Source organism: Papio anubis, chromosome 16, assembly GCF_008728515.1.
Source record: "Papio anubis isolate 15944 chromosome 16, Panubis1.0, whole genome shotgun sequence".
Taxonomy (NCBI): domain Eukaryota; kingdom Metazoa; phylum Chordata; class Mammalia; order Primates; family Cercopithecidae; genus Papio; species Papio anubis.
In genome coordinates this window covers 68,639,873-68,652,395 of record NC_044991.1, presented here as the reverse complement: position 1 = coordinate 68,652,395, position 12,523 = coordinate 68,639,873, and the positions used below count along the sequence as shown (strand labels likewise).

Genomic DNA, 12,523 nt, shown 5'->3' with positions numbered 1-12,523 from the left:
CCTTCACTCTGAGATGATTGATTCATACCTCTTCGAAGATGAACATTTCTTTCAAGTTGATTCATGTAAGCAGAAATTGAGGTAGCAAATATTAGACTACATAGTTCAGATGCAGGGCCTCTGCATGCTCAGGACTGTCCCTGCTACAGCACCTCACACACTCACATTAAACTGGTTATTAACTAAAAGTCTGACATCTTTTTCACTTGAGCTACTAACAAACTAGGTCCTCTTCATTCTGTCATTTCTAGACAGAGGAAGTACCTTCAAGAGAATACAGGAACAGAGAAACACTATGAATACTAAAAGCTTTCCTTACTTGAGAGTTTTGCCTAAAACTGTTCCTGTTTACTAACTGTACCAACAGCTGGGCGCGGTGGCTCATGCCTGTAATCCCAGCACTTTGGGAGGCCGAGGCGGGTGGATCACAAGGTCAGGAGATGGAGACCACGGTGAAACCCCGTCTCTACTAAAAATACAAAAAATTAGCCAGGCGCTGTGGCGGGCGCCTGTAGTCCCAGCTACTCGGGAGGCCGAGGCAGGAGAATGGCGTGAACCTGGGAGGCGGAGCTTGCTGTGAGCCAAGATCACGCCACTGCACTCCAGCCTGGGTAACAGAGCGAGACTCCGTCTCAAAAAAAAAAAAAAACTAACTGTACCAACAGAAACTACTAGGTGGACTGGAAGGGAAGCTAGCATTTGCTGTGTGCCTGCCTCACACCAGGCTGGGAGCCTGCTCTCATGGACTTGGTGGGGTATGATGATGCCCATGTCAGCCACCACTACATGGCAAGAAGGAACATGGCAACTCTGGGGCCTGCCACCCGTGTTGTGCAGACTGTAGAACATTTCTCAGCTGGAAGTACTACACTTACACATTTCAGCATTCAAAGAATCTTCACAGATACCATGGGGATATTTAAAAGGTTCTCTCTGGCAGGAAATTATGTAAGGCATAGTAGGTTGTTTTTTAACTGCCTAAAGAGTAGTGTAAGATAAGATGGTATATTTAACTGCCACGTCAAAATGGTACAGTAGATCAGCCCTGGGTTTTCACTCTTCATTAACATTAGATAACAGGAGACAATTCTGGCCCAGGCAAAGGAGATTAGCTAGTGTTCCCCACTTCTGTTATAAATACGTTTTCACTCTCCAAAACAAATTTTCATCTAAGACTCTCTTGTCCTTTTTTAGACAGCTTGACAGTTGTAGGTGTTGGTTCTCAAATCAGATTACCTGTATTTGAATCCCAGCTCTGCCACTTTCCAGATGTGTGACCTTGGGCAAGTTACTGAACTTTTCTAGGACTTGTTTTCTGCATCAGTAAAATGAGCATAGTAATGGTTTCTATCTCATGAGACAGTGCTGATAACTAAATGAGATGAGCCATGTAAAAGGTTTTATGCAATGCTTAACACATAGTTCTCAGTAATATTAGCTATTATCACTGTTCTGCGTAAGAGAGAAATTCATTCAGAAAATGGGCTCCTGTTCTTTGCGTGGTATCAGGGGCCCAAAGAGAGCATTTTGAATTTTCACTGTTGGCAGTCGTGGGTGTCTGCATTCCTATCATGCTAGGTTACTGGTCTCCCGTGTTGTGTATTCCAGGATGTAGCAAGTAAAGGACCAGAGAGTAAATACCTTGGGCTAGAAGGCCATATGTGGCTTCTGTTGCATATCCTTCCCTTTTTTTCACTCTTTAAAAATGTAAGAACCATTCTTAGCTTGAGGGCCACACAGAAAGTCTGCAGGCCGCAGTTTGCTGACCCTTCTCTCTGACCCTGTGCTCTAGGAAAGTCTTGAATCCTGAGGTTGTTCTATACTGTCATTCAGGTCAAAAGATGCTAGTCAAAATATAATGTTTTAGTGTTGAAATTAGAGTCCAGTTGAAAAATAGCACAATCACTTGTCTTACCCCTCAAATTCCCACCTGAATTATATATATAAGGAGTTTTTAAAGTTCCATTCCTGAGACCAAGAAGGGTTTGTGAAGGAATCCATTAAAGCAGTTTGACACATACACCGACTGGGCAAGCTCAGTGCTTGTGATATTACTCCAGATTCACTTAGAGCTCAAGTCATGATTTTAATTTTAAATTCCTGGGGTTTTGCGCCATCAGGTTTCATGTCTGGAGCAGTAGTGTTTTATGAAAATAGTGTCTGTTGCTGTGAAGGAAGTTAACCATAATGAACACGAACATGACACTTTTTCACAGCAAAAGAACAGAAATGCAGGCACAACCTTTATGAAATGAAATGACAGTATTAAATTGCAAGTGATGATGGTAAGGCAAATATTTAAATTCGCAACTAAAATAGTACTTGTAAAATGTAATTGCCAGAGAGTGTGCCAGTTCATCATTGCTCAGGCTGATTTTTTTACAGGCAGAAGCATTCCACATGGTTCCAGGAAAAGGAAAAAAAAAGAAAAAACTTATTTTAAATAAACTGCTTTCTGGCTCTTTTAAGATTGTGCAGAAGTAAGCTTTATCAGGTCCTACCTTGGTCTGAGTTGTTCGTGGGCAGGGGACATCTCTTATGCGTGATGCTTACTTTTTCCGTATCAAGACTTTCTGAGTTGGTTTCTTCCAAGCTGCAGTTTTGCTGATCGGATGGCTTTATTTATCCCTAGGAGAGTTCCAGTGATGGAGGTGATGGCATTTTTGGCGAAAAGAAGGATGACAGCCGGGCAGGTGAGACTATGTCCTTCTGAAGGCATAGGAAAGTAAGGTCCTAGTTTGTTAGTTATCATGGAGTTTATATATAATTAACATGTAGTTTTTTAAGGAGGCTCTTTTAAAAAGCAAAATAAGTTGACCTTCATCAAACTCCCCTGGAGTCACACATGGAGCTTTAACATGGCTCTAGCTTCCTCTACCTGGCATTAAAATTTGAAAGTGAAGTAAATGTTAGTATCTTAAGTTAGAATAGGGTCTGAGAGGTAAAAAGCAATTGTGATGACATTGATTTTCTTTTTTTAAAGAAAGATTGGGGGGGTTGGTTTAGTTTGGTTTGGTTTTTGAATTTTCTGAATTCAGACATGACAGGAGCTTTGGTAATTGGAAAGCCCAGGCAACAAAGGGTCTGCTCATTCCTGTGCTTTAGAGCAAAGTCCTCAGATCACTTCTGCCACCACAAAAGGTACTTCTGTGTTTGAGAGATAACAGAATTGACCACAACATAAGCTGTATCTAAGGCAAAATTGCAGCCCTTCCAGCCATGCCTAGTTCCTGGGCCAATTATTAAAACAGTAACTACTTTGAGTAAGTTATTGAGTCAGCTTTGTTTTTATTTAAACAAAACCAAAAGACAGTCATTCCTGTTTTAGTTCTGTTTGTAAATACTAATATCCTCACTGATGTTTGAAGCCCAGGATGGCTCCGACCCAGACAAATCGCCCTGGCCAGTTTCATCCGCCCTCACAGCTCGTCTCAGACGTCTAGTCACTGTTTACCAGCGCTGCAACCGCAAGGAACTGTGCCGGCCTGAAATTCTGGGACCAGGTAGCCAAGGATACTGGGTTCAGGAAGAGATGTTCAGGAGAACCTCAGAAATGGACCTCATCAACAAGGAAGCCCAAAAGAGGTAAAAGCCAGTGGCCAAAGGGGCATGCTCAGCCACCCACTGGGTAACGTTTTCAAAAGGTGAAGCTGGTAGCTTGGAGGGCGAGTATATTTCTGTTGTCTTGTGAAGTTAGGTTATCTCCAGAATTCATTACCTTCAGCCTTCAGTTGTGATGGTGTCATGGTGGCAGGAGTCTGATGAGGTCTAGGAACACCCTACCCTGTCTTTACAGTTTCCAGATTTTTGTGATTTTCTAACTTGACACTCTTCCCTAAATTAAACCCCAGTGTCTGGGGATATGGTTAAGAAACACCACAGTGGAATGTGTCAGACCCTTTCAGACCCCCTAATTCTTTTAGTAACAAAGGGAACATTGAAGCTGTCTTATAGCTAAATCCTTATCAAGCCTTCCAGGGCAATAAATACCATAAAATGCAAGCCCAAAAGGAAGGAATAAATTACCAGCAGTTACTTGCCCATCTGAGAATTAAGCTCTAAAAGGCTTACAGAAGGCCAGCATAGGCTAGGAATCGTGCCACCAGAAGGTATCAACGAAGCTGCAATTCCTTGAGTCATATCTCTCTGTCCTTCTGATGAAACATCCCGTGAATTAAAAGACTGCATAACAAATTCAATTTCTTCTCTGTACTCCTGACTTATGAAATTTGATACTTCAGGGAATATATTTCTTCCTTCTTACACATCTCTAAAGAGAAGAACCAAAGCCACTTCTTCTCTGCTTCTCATTCTTTCTCTAACCCCTCACCCTGTTACCCCCATGCCTAGCTAGACTCCCTCTGGATTGGAGAGCACCCTGCCCAGGAGCCCCACATAAAGACTATGGTGGTATATAATTATCCACCTCCCTTAAGTCATTGACTTACTCGTATAGGATATAAAGACTAGAGGACTTTTGTGTCCCAGAGAAAATAATTGTCATGGACAACCTACCTACATAAAACCACAAAGAAAAGCAGTATGAGGTGGGGAGGCAGGGGTTGTGTCACTGAAGTAGTCACTTCCCTTCAGGACACCAGTAAGATGAGGAGGTTGAATTTAATGGTCTGGAAGATCCCTCCAGGATTCTCTGCTTCTATATTGCCATACAGGTTTAAAAAAAAAGGCTACATATTTAAGTATATATAGTATTTTTAAAATATTCATCTTCTACAGGCAGAAGTTAACTAGGTGATTCCTAAAATTGATGAATCAAGAGATAGCAAGTGTATACCTGGTTTAGACATAGGGAGGTAAATACCAGAAGAAAGAGCTGAAAGATTTGGAAGTGATTACCTCTTTGGGAGTAGGATAATAGGCTGTTTTCATTATAAGCCTCTCAGCCCAGTTTAACTTAAATAAAAATAACAAAAGAGACAAACCAGCTCTGCCTCCTTTCTTGACTTTATGGGCTTTCATAGTAGGCTCTCAATAAGCAGTTACTGGCTTTCAAAACGAAGAAACAGCTCACTCTTCCTTTCTGATTAAATCTCAAGGTGGACTAGGAGAGAACAAGCAGACTTCTATAGAACAGTGTCTTCCTTTGGTGTTGTTTACGATCAAGAAAAGAAAACCTTTGACTGGACACAGTTCCGCATCATTTCCCGTTTGGACAAGAAGTCGGATGAGAGCCTGGAACAGTATTTTTATAGTTTCGTGGCCATGTGCCGGAATGTCTGTCGTCTACCCACATGGAAAGATGGCGGTGAGAAAACTATCAGTATATTGTCAGATGATACAAGGAAAGAACATTCTGATTTTCAAATTGCAGAATTACTTTAGGTATACCTATTAAAACTAGAGTCTACATGAGGAATTTAGGTAAAGATGAGTGGGCTTTTAGAAATTCATAAACTTCTAATTGGATCCACCTCATAAAATAAAATCTCTTTCCCAAAATGATGTAACTTCAGTGAAAGTTGAAATTCAGCTTAAAATGTCACAAATACTGAGAGACTATTAACCGCGTTCTCCAAAGTATACGGTTTTTTTTTTTAAGTCATGTTCAGATTTATCCTACTCTGAATTTTGCACCTTCCTTAGATTAAATCTTAATAACTTTAAGTATTTCCTCACATGTCGACTTGTAACTATAGAAAGTAAGTGGCTGTCACTTAAATATCCCCTGATCCAATAGAGAACCCTTTTGAAAAATGTCTTCCTGGTTGACACTTGCAACGCCTGCCTTTAGCCTCGTAGTTGTAGATGGAGTTCCTCTGGACCATGGGACAATATTTTAGGAAAGCTAAAGCAAACATTGAACCTACTCAGTGTGGGTTCAGGGCTGATGGCAGCACGCACAAGATGTCCCAGCCTTTGCCTCCTATGTGGCAGGGCTAAAGTGGTGTCATCCAAGCCAGGGAGCTGAATATATTGGAAAGATGTGGACCTTGGACCTTAAATCCTGGTTCTGTCACCTGGAGCAAGGTAGTTTATCTGAGCCAATTTCCTTATCCTTGAAACAGGACAGGCATGATGATGATATGGTGGGATTTTCATGAGAACTAAGTAACATGTATAAAGTACCTAGTGTAGAATACAGTGGTGTGATCACAGCTCACTGTAGCCTCAAACTCCTGATCTCCCAGATCCTCTTGCCTCAGCCTTCCAAACAGCCAGACTATGGGCACATGGTACCATGCCCAGATAATTTTTTTTATTTTTTGTAGACTTGGCAGAGGGTGTCACTTTGTTGTCCGGGCTGGTCTTGAACTCCTGGCCTCAAGCGATCCTCTTAGCCTCTGCCTCTCAAAGTGCTGGGATTATAGGCATGAACTACTACTATACTATGCCTGGCCTAGTACATGCTTATTTAAAGGAAACTAATACTATTTTCAGAACTGGAGTTTTTATGCTCTTCTTTCACACCCCTTGGGTCTGTCCTTCCATTCTTTTTCAGTTTCCTGTTTTAGCAAGGGCCCACACACCTACAGCTGCCATGCTGAGGAGCCAGAGAGCTAAACTCCACGGCCAGAGATGCAGGGGCTCAGGTGGGCGGAAGTGTCTGAGGCCACCTTAAGTGATAGGCTTTATTTTCCTTTCTCTCCAGGTCCCCCAGATACCACCATCTACGTTGAACCCATCACTGAGGAACGTGCTGCAAGAACTCTGTACCGCATTGAACTGTTACGCAAAGTTCGAGAGCAAGTGCTTAAGTGCCCTCAGCTGCATGAACGCCTCCAGCTGTGCAGGCCCAGCCTCTACCTCCCAGTCTGGTGGGAGTGTGGGAAGCATGATCGAGACCTGCTCATCGGCACTGCCAAACATGGGCTGAACCGCACTGACTGTTACATCATGAACGACCCCCAGCTGTCCTTCCTGGATGCCTATAGAAACTATGCCCAGCATAAAAGATCTGACACCCAGGCACCAGGAAATCTCTGTTGTCTTTACCAGACCAACTCCAAATTATATGAATCTCTTACATATACTCAAATGAGTAGGACTTCAGAGTCCCTTGAAAATGAACCTGAGAATCTAGTGAAAGTAGAAAGCAGAGATGATCATCTCAGCCTGCCTGATGTGACTTGTGAAAACTTTATTTCTAAAGTTCAGGATGTCATTTCCATCAACCATGATGAAAGCCTGCTGCCTGAGTCCTTAGAGAGCATGATGTATGGTAAGAAGGTGCTCAGCCAAGAACCAGGCTCTTTTCGGGAGAGCCCAAGTACCAATACAGAATGTAGAAAAGATGTTATTACCATCTCAATAAGCAAAGATGGGAACTGCCAGCCTGGTGGCCATGAGGCAGAAATAGCTTCCGGCCCCACTTTTATGGGTAGCTTAGAAGCAGGAGGAGTAGCTCAAGCAAACATCAAAAATGGAAAACATTTGTTGATGTCTATTTCAAAGGAAGAGGACCTCTGCTTCAGTGAGGCAGGACAGAGACCCGAAAGCATCAGCCAGCTGGAAGCCAAGTGTTTAGCTTCCCCTTCCTTGAATCCAGGAAATGAAAGTGGGTTTGTAGATATGTGCAGTCTTAGTGTCTGTGACTCCAAAAGAAACCTGTCATCAGATCAGCAATTAATAGATTTATTGGAAAACAAAAGCTTAGAAAGTAAATTGATTTTGAGTCAGAACCACAGTGATGAGGAGGAGGAAGAGGAGGAAAACGAGGAGGAAAACTTAGCCATGGCAGTAGGCATGGGGGAAAGGCCAGAGGTATTGCATCTCACAGAGCCCACTATTGACATCTCAAGGGAAAAGAACCAAGGCTTCCATGCAGATGAAACCAAGAAAGGAAGCTTAGAGGTGGCAAACCAGACTCCTGGACTACAGAGGGCCTTCCCGCCTCCAGCAGCCTGTCAATGCCACTGCAAACACATGGAGAGGTGGATGCATGGCCTTGAGAATGATGAATTTGAAATCGAGAAACCCAAGGCTTATATCCCAGATCTGTTCAAAAGCAAAACCAGTACTATCGCCATGGAGGGTGAACCCACTGCTGTTGGATCAGAGCCGTTTAAAGTGAAGCATGAGCTTTTAAAAGAACCTTGGAAAGAAGGTGCAGAGGGGCAAAAAGTTTTCCCCACATATCCTCTCGAAGGAAGTGAGCTCAAAGCAGAAGACATGGATTTTGAGAATAAAGATGAGTATGATAGAGATGGAAACTGCCATAGTCAAGGTACAGTATGTAGGATCTTGTCATATTTTGGATAAACTAGTTCACACATGACGGGGGGTTGGATTTTGGGGGAGAGAGTGCTTCATATTTTTACAGCTTCTGAAACAGACCTGCCTGCCCTCACCAAAGGTCATAGGCCTTGGACTGAAAATTCAAATAGCTTAGTAACTGTGGTCATGTTGTAGAAAATTGAAGAAGATCATAGACAATCATAGCACTTTGGCTGCCTCACCCATATAATTTGGGCAGGGGCTTGTGTGTTTTCATTCAATAGATGCTATGTATGGTGTTAAGGGGAAATAGTTTGTTCTTCCCCTAGATAAGGTGCTTCAAACTGGCTAAAGTGGAACAGCCTTGGGATGTTAGGAACTTGCAGTTTAATATGGGGGCAGTTAATTTTTCAGGAACTGAACAAAAATACAAATAAATTTGATCTTTGTTAAGGTGGGCAAAAAAGCCATTTGTTCATGTCATTGTCAAAACTGTGTGACTTAAGGTCGGTGCATTTGGTTTAGATTCCTTTCAGTAACTCAAAAGAAATAAAAAGTTTACAGCAATAAAGAAAATAGACTTGATCCTTTTAAATAGGGAGATCTTAGATAAGGGTTCAAGCTAGAAGGAATTTCAAAATGTTAAGAATCTAGGTGACCCTGAGATTCTATGGGCTTTGCAAGAATAGACATACAGTGATTAGGGATCGTGAGGAACAACAGCAACAAATGATTATTAGCTGTAGTTTTAATTTTTTTCAGATCCAAGAAGGCCTATTAGGGTGAACAAAAAACCAAAAACAACTCCCTTCATGCCTGGTCCACTGTGATGCTGAGGCGTGTGGACAGACACATCATCCCTTTCTGGGGCACTGATTTTATGTTAAAGAGGGAAAGAAAAAGGAGCTAAGCTAAGTCCCCCAAATTATCTAGCCTTTTTTTTTTTTTTTTTAAGACAGTCTTGCTCTGTCACCTAGTCTGGAGTGCAGTGGCACAATCTCAGCTCCTGCAACCTCTGCCTCCTGGGTTCAACATCCCAAGCTGGGATTACAGGTGTGTGCCACCACGTCCGACTAATTTTTGTATTTTTAATACAGATAGGGTTTCACCATGTTGGCCAGGCTGGTTTTGAACTTCTGGCTTCAAGCAATCCACTTGCCTCAGCCTCCCAAAGTGCTGGGATTATAGACGTGAACCACTGCACCCAGCCTCAAGTTATCTAGCTTTTTCTTTTTAAACTCCTTGGTTTTATTCAGAACTCTTGGGAAGAGTTCTGAACGCAAATTAAAACTTACACACTAGCTGAGATAAAAACCGAGACGCCAAATTGAAAGTAGCTTGATAGAATTGTAACCTCAGCCAACCCAGAAGGAACCAGTCTGCAACTATGCCTGATTCTCCTCACGGCAGGCCACGAAGCATTGCTGCCATGTGTTGAATTATAAAACCCACATTGCTTTTTGAACCCTGTTGTGGGTAAAAATCAAATTATCGGTCCTTGGAAACCCAGGCAGTCAAGTGAGTACAAGGTACGGTTTAGAGGAGAAATTGTGTTCCTGAACTGGTATCCTTTGATGGCAGCGTCAGCCTTGCTAAGTCAGAGTAGAGGAAGCAGTGACCTTAATAAGCTTTGGTGAGCATCATGTGCACGTGTGGGTGGGAGTCCCTTTCACTGATGGTTTTAAAAGTGCTTCTGAAGACCTTGGAAGGGATCCTCCACACATACGAGGTGTGGGACAGGTAAGGCAGAGAAGGTTAGCTCTGCTTTCGAGACTAGAAATCTACAGTCCTGAAGGAGCAGTAATTAACTGGTACACCTGTCAGGGCCCAGGTCTCCTGGCTTTTTCCAGGTTTTCTCTCTCACATGATTTCGCTTTTTAAAAAAAAAACTTTCAACTCCTCTGCTTAAAACCTTTCAGTGGTGGTCCCCCATTGAATCTAGAATAAAATCCAAATTCTCTATCCTGGCCTACAGGACTCAGCATGTTCTAGATGATTTCCACCCCTCTAGCCTCATCTTTGTACTTTTCACCTGGCCCTCAGTTAGTTCCTCAGCATGTCCACAATACCCTTCCCCATTGCCGCCTCATCTTCATGGGACTTCCCTTCTCCGAGAGACTCTCTAACAACCTACTTGAGTAGGTTCTTCCCTGTTGTTCCCTATCATGGCACTTGGTTTCTTTCCCTCGATAGCACTTATCACAGCTTGTAATTGTAGTTGCTCTTTTACTGTCACTGCTTTCCTGGCTGTATTCCCTCATAGGGCCGTAAGAACCTTGAGGGCCTGGGCCGTGTCTGTCTGACTTATCCTGAGTCCACCAGGCCTAGCAAGGCCCTGTTTTTCATGGTCAGGTCGCTGCATTTCCCTAGGAGACTTGTTGCACATTCAAAAGTGAAATATCCACATTTCAAAGGATGGATGCTCCTTGTCATCAAACCAAGAAAGAGGTCAACAACTTTTCCTGCCTTAGGTGTTTTGCCATTGTCTGTTCATTTCCTGTAAGTGGATCTTTGAAGATCTATTCACGTTGATGATAAACTTTCACCATTACTGAAGCTTGAAAGAATAAGTTGCATGTCCATTTCTTTCCATGAGTGAGGTAATTGAAATGTTCTGAGTTTCTTGTCATCTTTTACATGAATCAGGTCTGTCTGACATTTGTTGTAAGCTTCCTGACTTTCACTCTTTCTCATATTAATCACCCTCTTGCTGTTCCATTTCATAGACTGTCCCTTCAAAGATCTCAAAGTATTAGAATATTCAGCTTTCCCTTGAACACTACACTGAGTGAGAAGCCTCTTTGTGATTAGTCATCCCCTTTCACTCTTGGATACACAAGAAAAATTTCCTTTCTCTTTTCTTGTGTTGGGATGTGGATGCAAATGCTCACTAGAGGACTTGCCTTGGGAGCCCCAGAGCAGGATTTGCTTTTATGGCTTAACTGATACGGTTCTCCTAGAAATAGAAGATATCATAATTAATATTCCATTTAAAATAAATTAGCACAGAATAAGCTAATTTAAAAAGAAAAAGGAAAAGATCAGGATAGCCTAATCTCTCAGATCACTGTTTTCTCACTACGACAATTAAGTGTCTGAGTAATTTTTTAACCTCTTCCCAGATTATCCAGGGAAGTACTCTGAAGAGGAGAGCAAGAGCTCAACATCAGGCATCGCAGGAGACATTGGGGATGAGCTACAGGAGGCTCGAGCTCCCACTATTGCTCAGCTGCTACAGGAGAAAACTCTCTATTCCTTCTCTGAGTGGCCAAAGGTATCCCAGAGCTTGCATTTCCCACCCCGCCCCAAAACCATTCTCAGCTTTGAATTGTTTTTAAACCTTTTAGAAATAGTTCTGAACAACAAACTCAGAAATGTTTAATACCTTTAAAAGGTATTAGTTATGTAGCATTTGAACATTAAAGATACACGCACTTAACTAATTCGACTGTAAGATGAAGGTGTCAGATTGTCCTCATATTTATAGTGCCATGGCTTTCATTTGTATTGTCCAGACTATGATTTTTATTTTAAGGCTTATAAAGTGAGTATGTTTGAGTGTGCTCTTTTCTTATCGACTCCTTCTGGTGAAAAGCTTGACCCTTGATCTCAAAGGATTTTGTGAGTTTAGGTAACTCGATCCTTATTCATCAGAGCTTTATCCTTTTTTCTAGGACCGCGTGATAATTAACCGCCTAGATAATATCTGCCACGTGGTGTTAAAGGGGAAGTGGCCCTCCAGCCAGCAGTATGAGCCCTCAGGCACACTGCCCACCCCGGTGTTAACCAGCAGTGTTGGTTCTCGAACCAGCCTCTCAGAGCCAGAAGCAGCAGAACACAGCTTCAGCAACGGCGCAGCATTGGCGGCCCAGATTCAGAAGGTGAGCTGGCAAGAATGGAGTGACCACAAAACAGAGAATGGTGGGCATGTTCCACATCTCAGTTGAGTTCATTCATTCAGCAAATGTTTACTGAGTGGATAGGGGTTTGTTCTGCCAAGCATTAGTGTTGATTGGGGAATTTAGACTTTATCCTGTATGTAGTGGAGAGCTAGTAAAAGTATTGGAGCAGGAGAAGGCATGATGAAAGCAGGGGTTTGCAGCTCACCTAGAGTGGTATACGGCTTGGCTAGGAGGGCCAAGCAGGAAGCTGATAAAGAGAAGTTCTAGACCCCAGTTGGTTCGGAGTGGATACAAAGATGGGGGGAACTGACAAAGATGATTCCATGACCAATAAATATATAAGGAAAGGGAAGCATGAATGGAACAGTGTGGTTGACCCTTAGAGAACTGAGCCAACAATGGAAGTTGATAGAAATTAGGGAAATCAAGGCAGGAGTGAGCGTTTT

General features: G+C 42.6%; 1 protein-coding gene across 6 annotated transcripts in view; it reads left to right on the top strand.

Moving 5' to 3' along the window:
- CHD6 (chromodomain helicase DNA binding protein 6) overlaps positions 1-12,523 on the top strand; it is a 221,366-nt gene that overhangs the window by 194,621 nt on the left and 14,222 nt on the right. For all 6 annotated transcript variants that reach the window (XM_031656781.1, XM_017944807.3, XM_003904734.5 and 3 more), the window contains 6 exons: positions 2,633-2,693; positions 3,369-3,585; positions 5,058-5,266; positions 6,611-8,185; positions 11,298-11,449; positions 11,850-12,056. In XM_031656781.1, the coding sequence (XP_031512641.1) occupies positions 2,633-2,693; positions 3,369-3,585; positions 5,058-5,266; positions 6,611-8,185; positions 11,298-11,449; positions 11,850-12,056 (2,421 nt within the window). The remainder of the gene's footprint in view (positions 1-2,632; positions 2,694-3,368; positions 3,586-5,057; positions 5,267-6,610; positions 8,186-11,297; positions 11,450-11,849; positions 12,057-12,523) is intronic.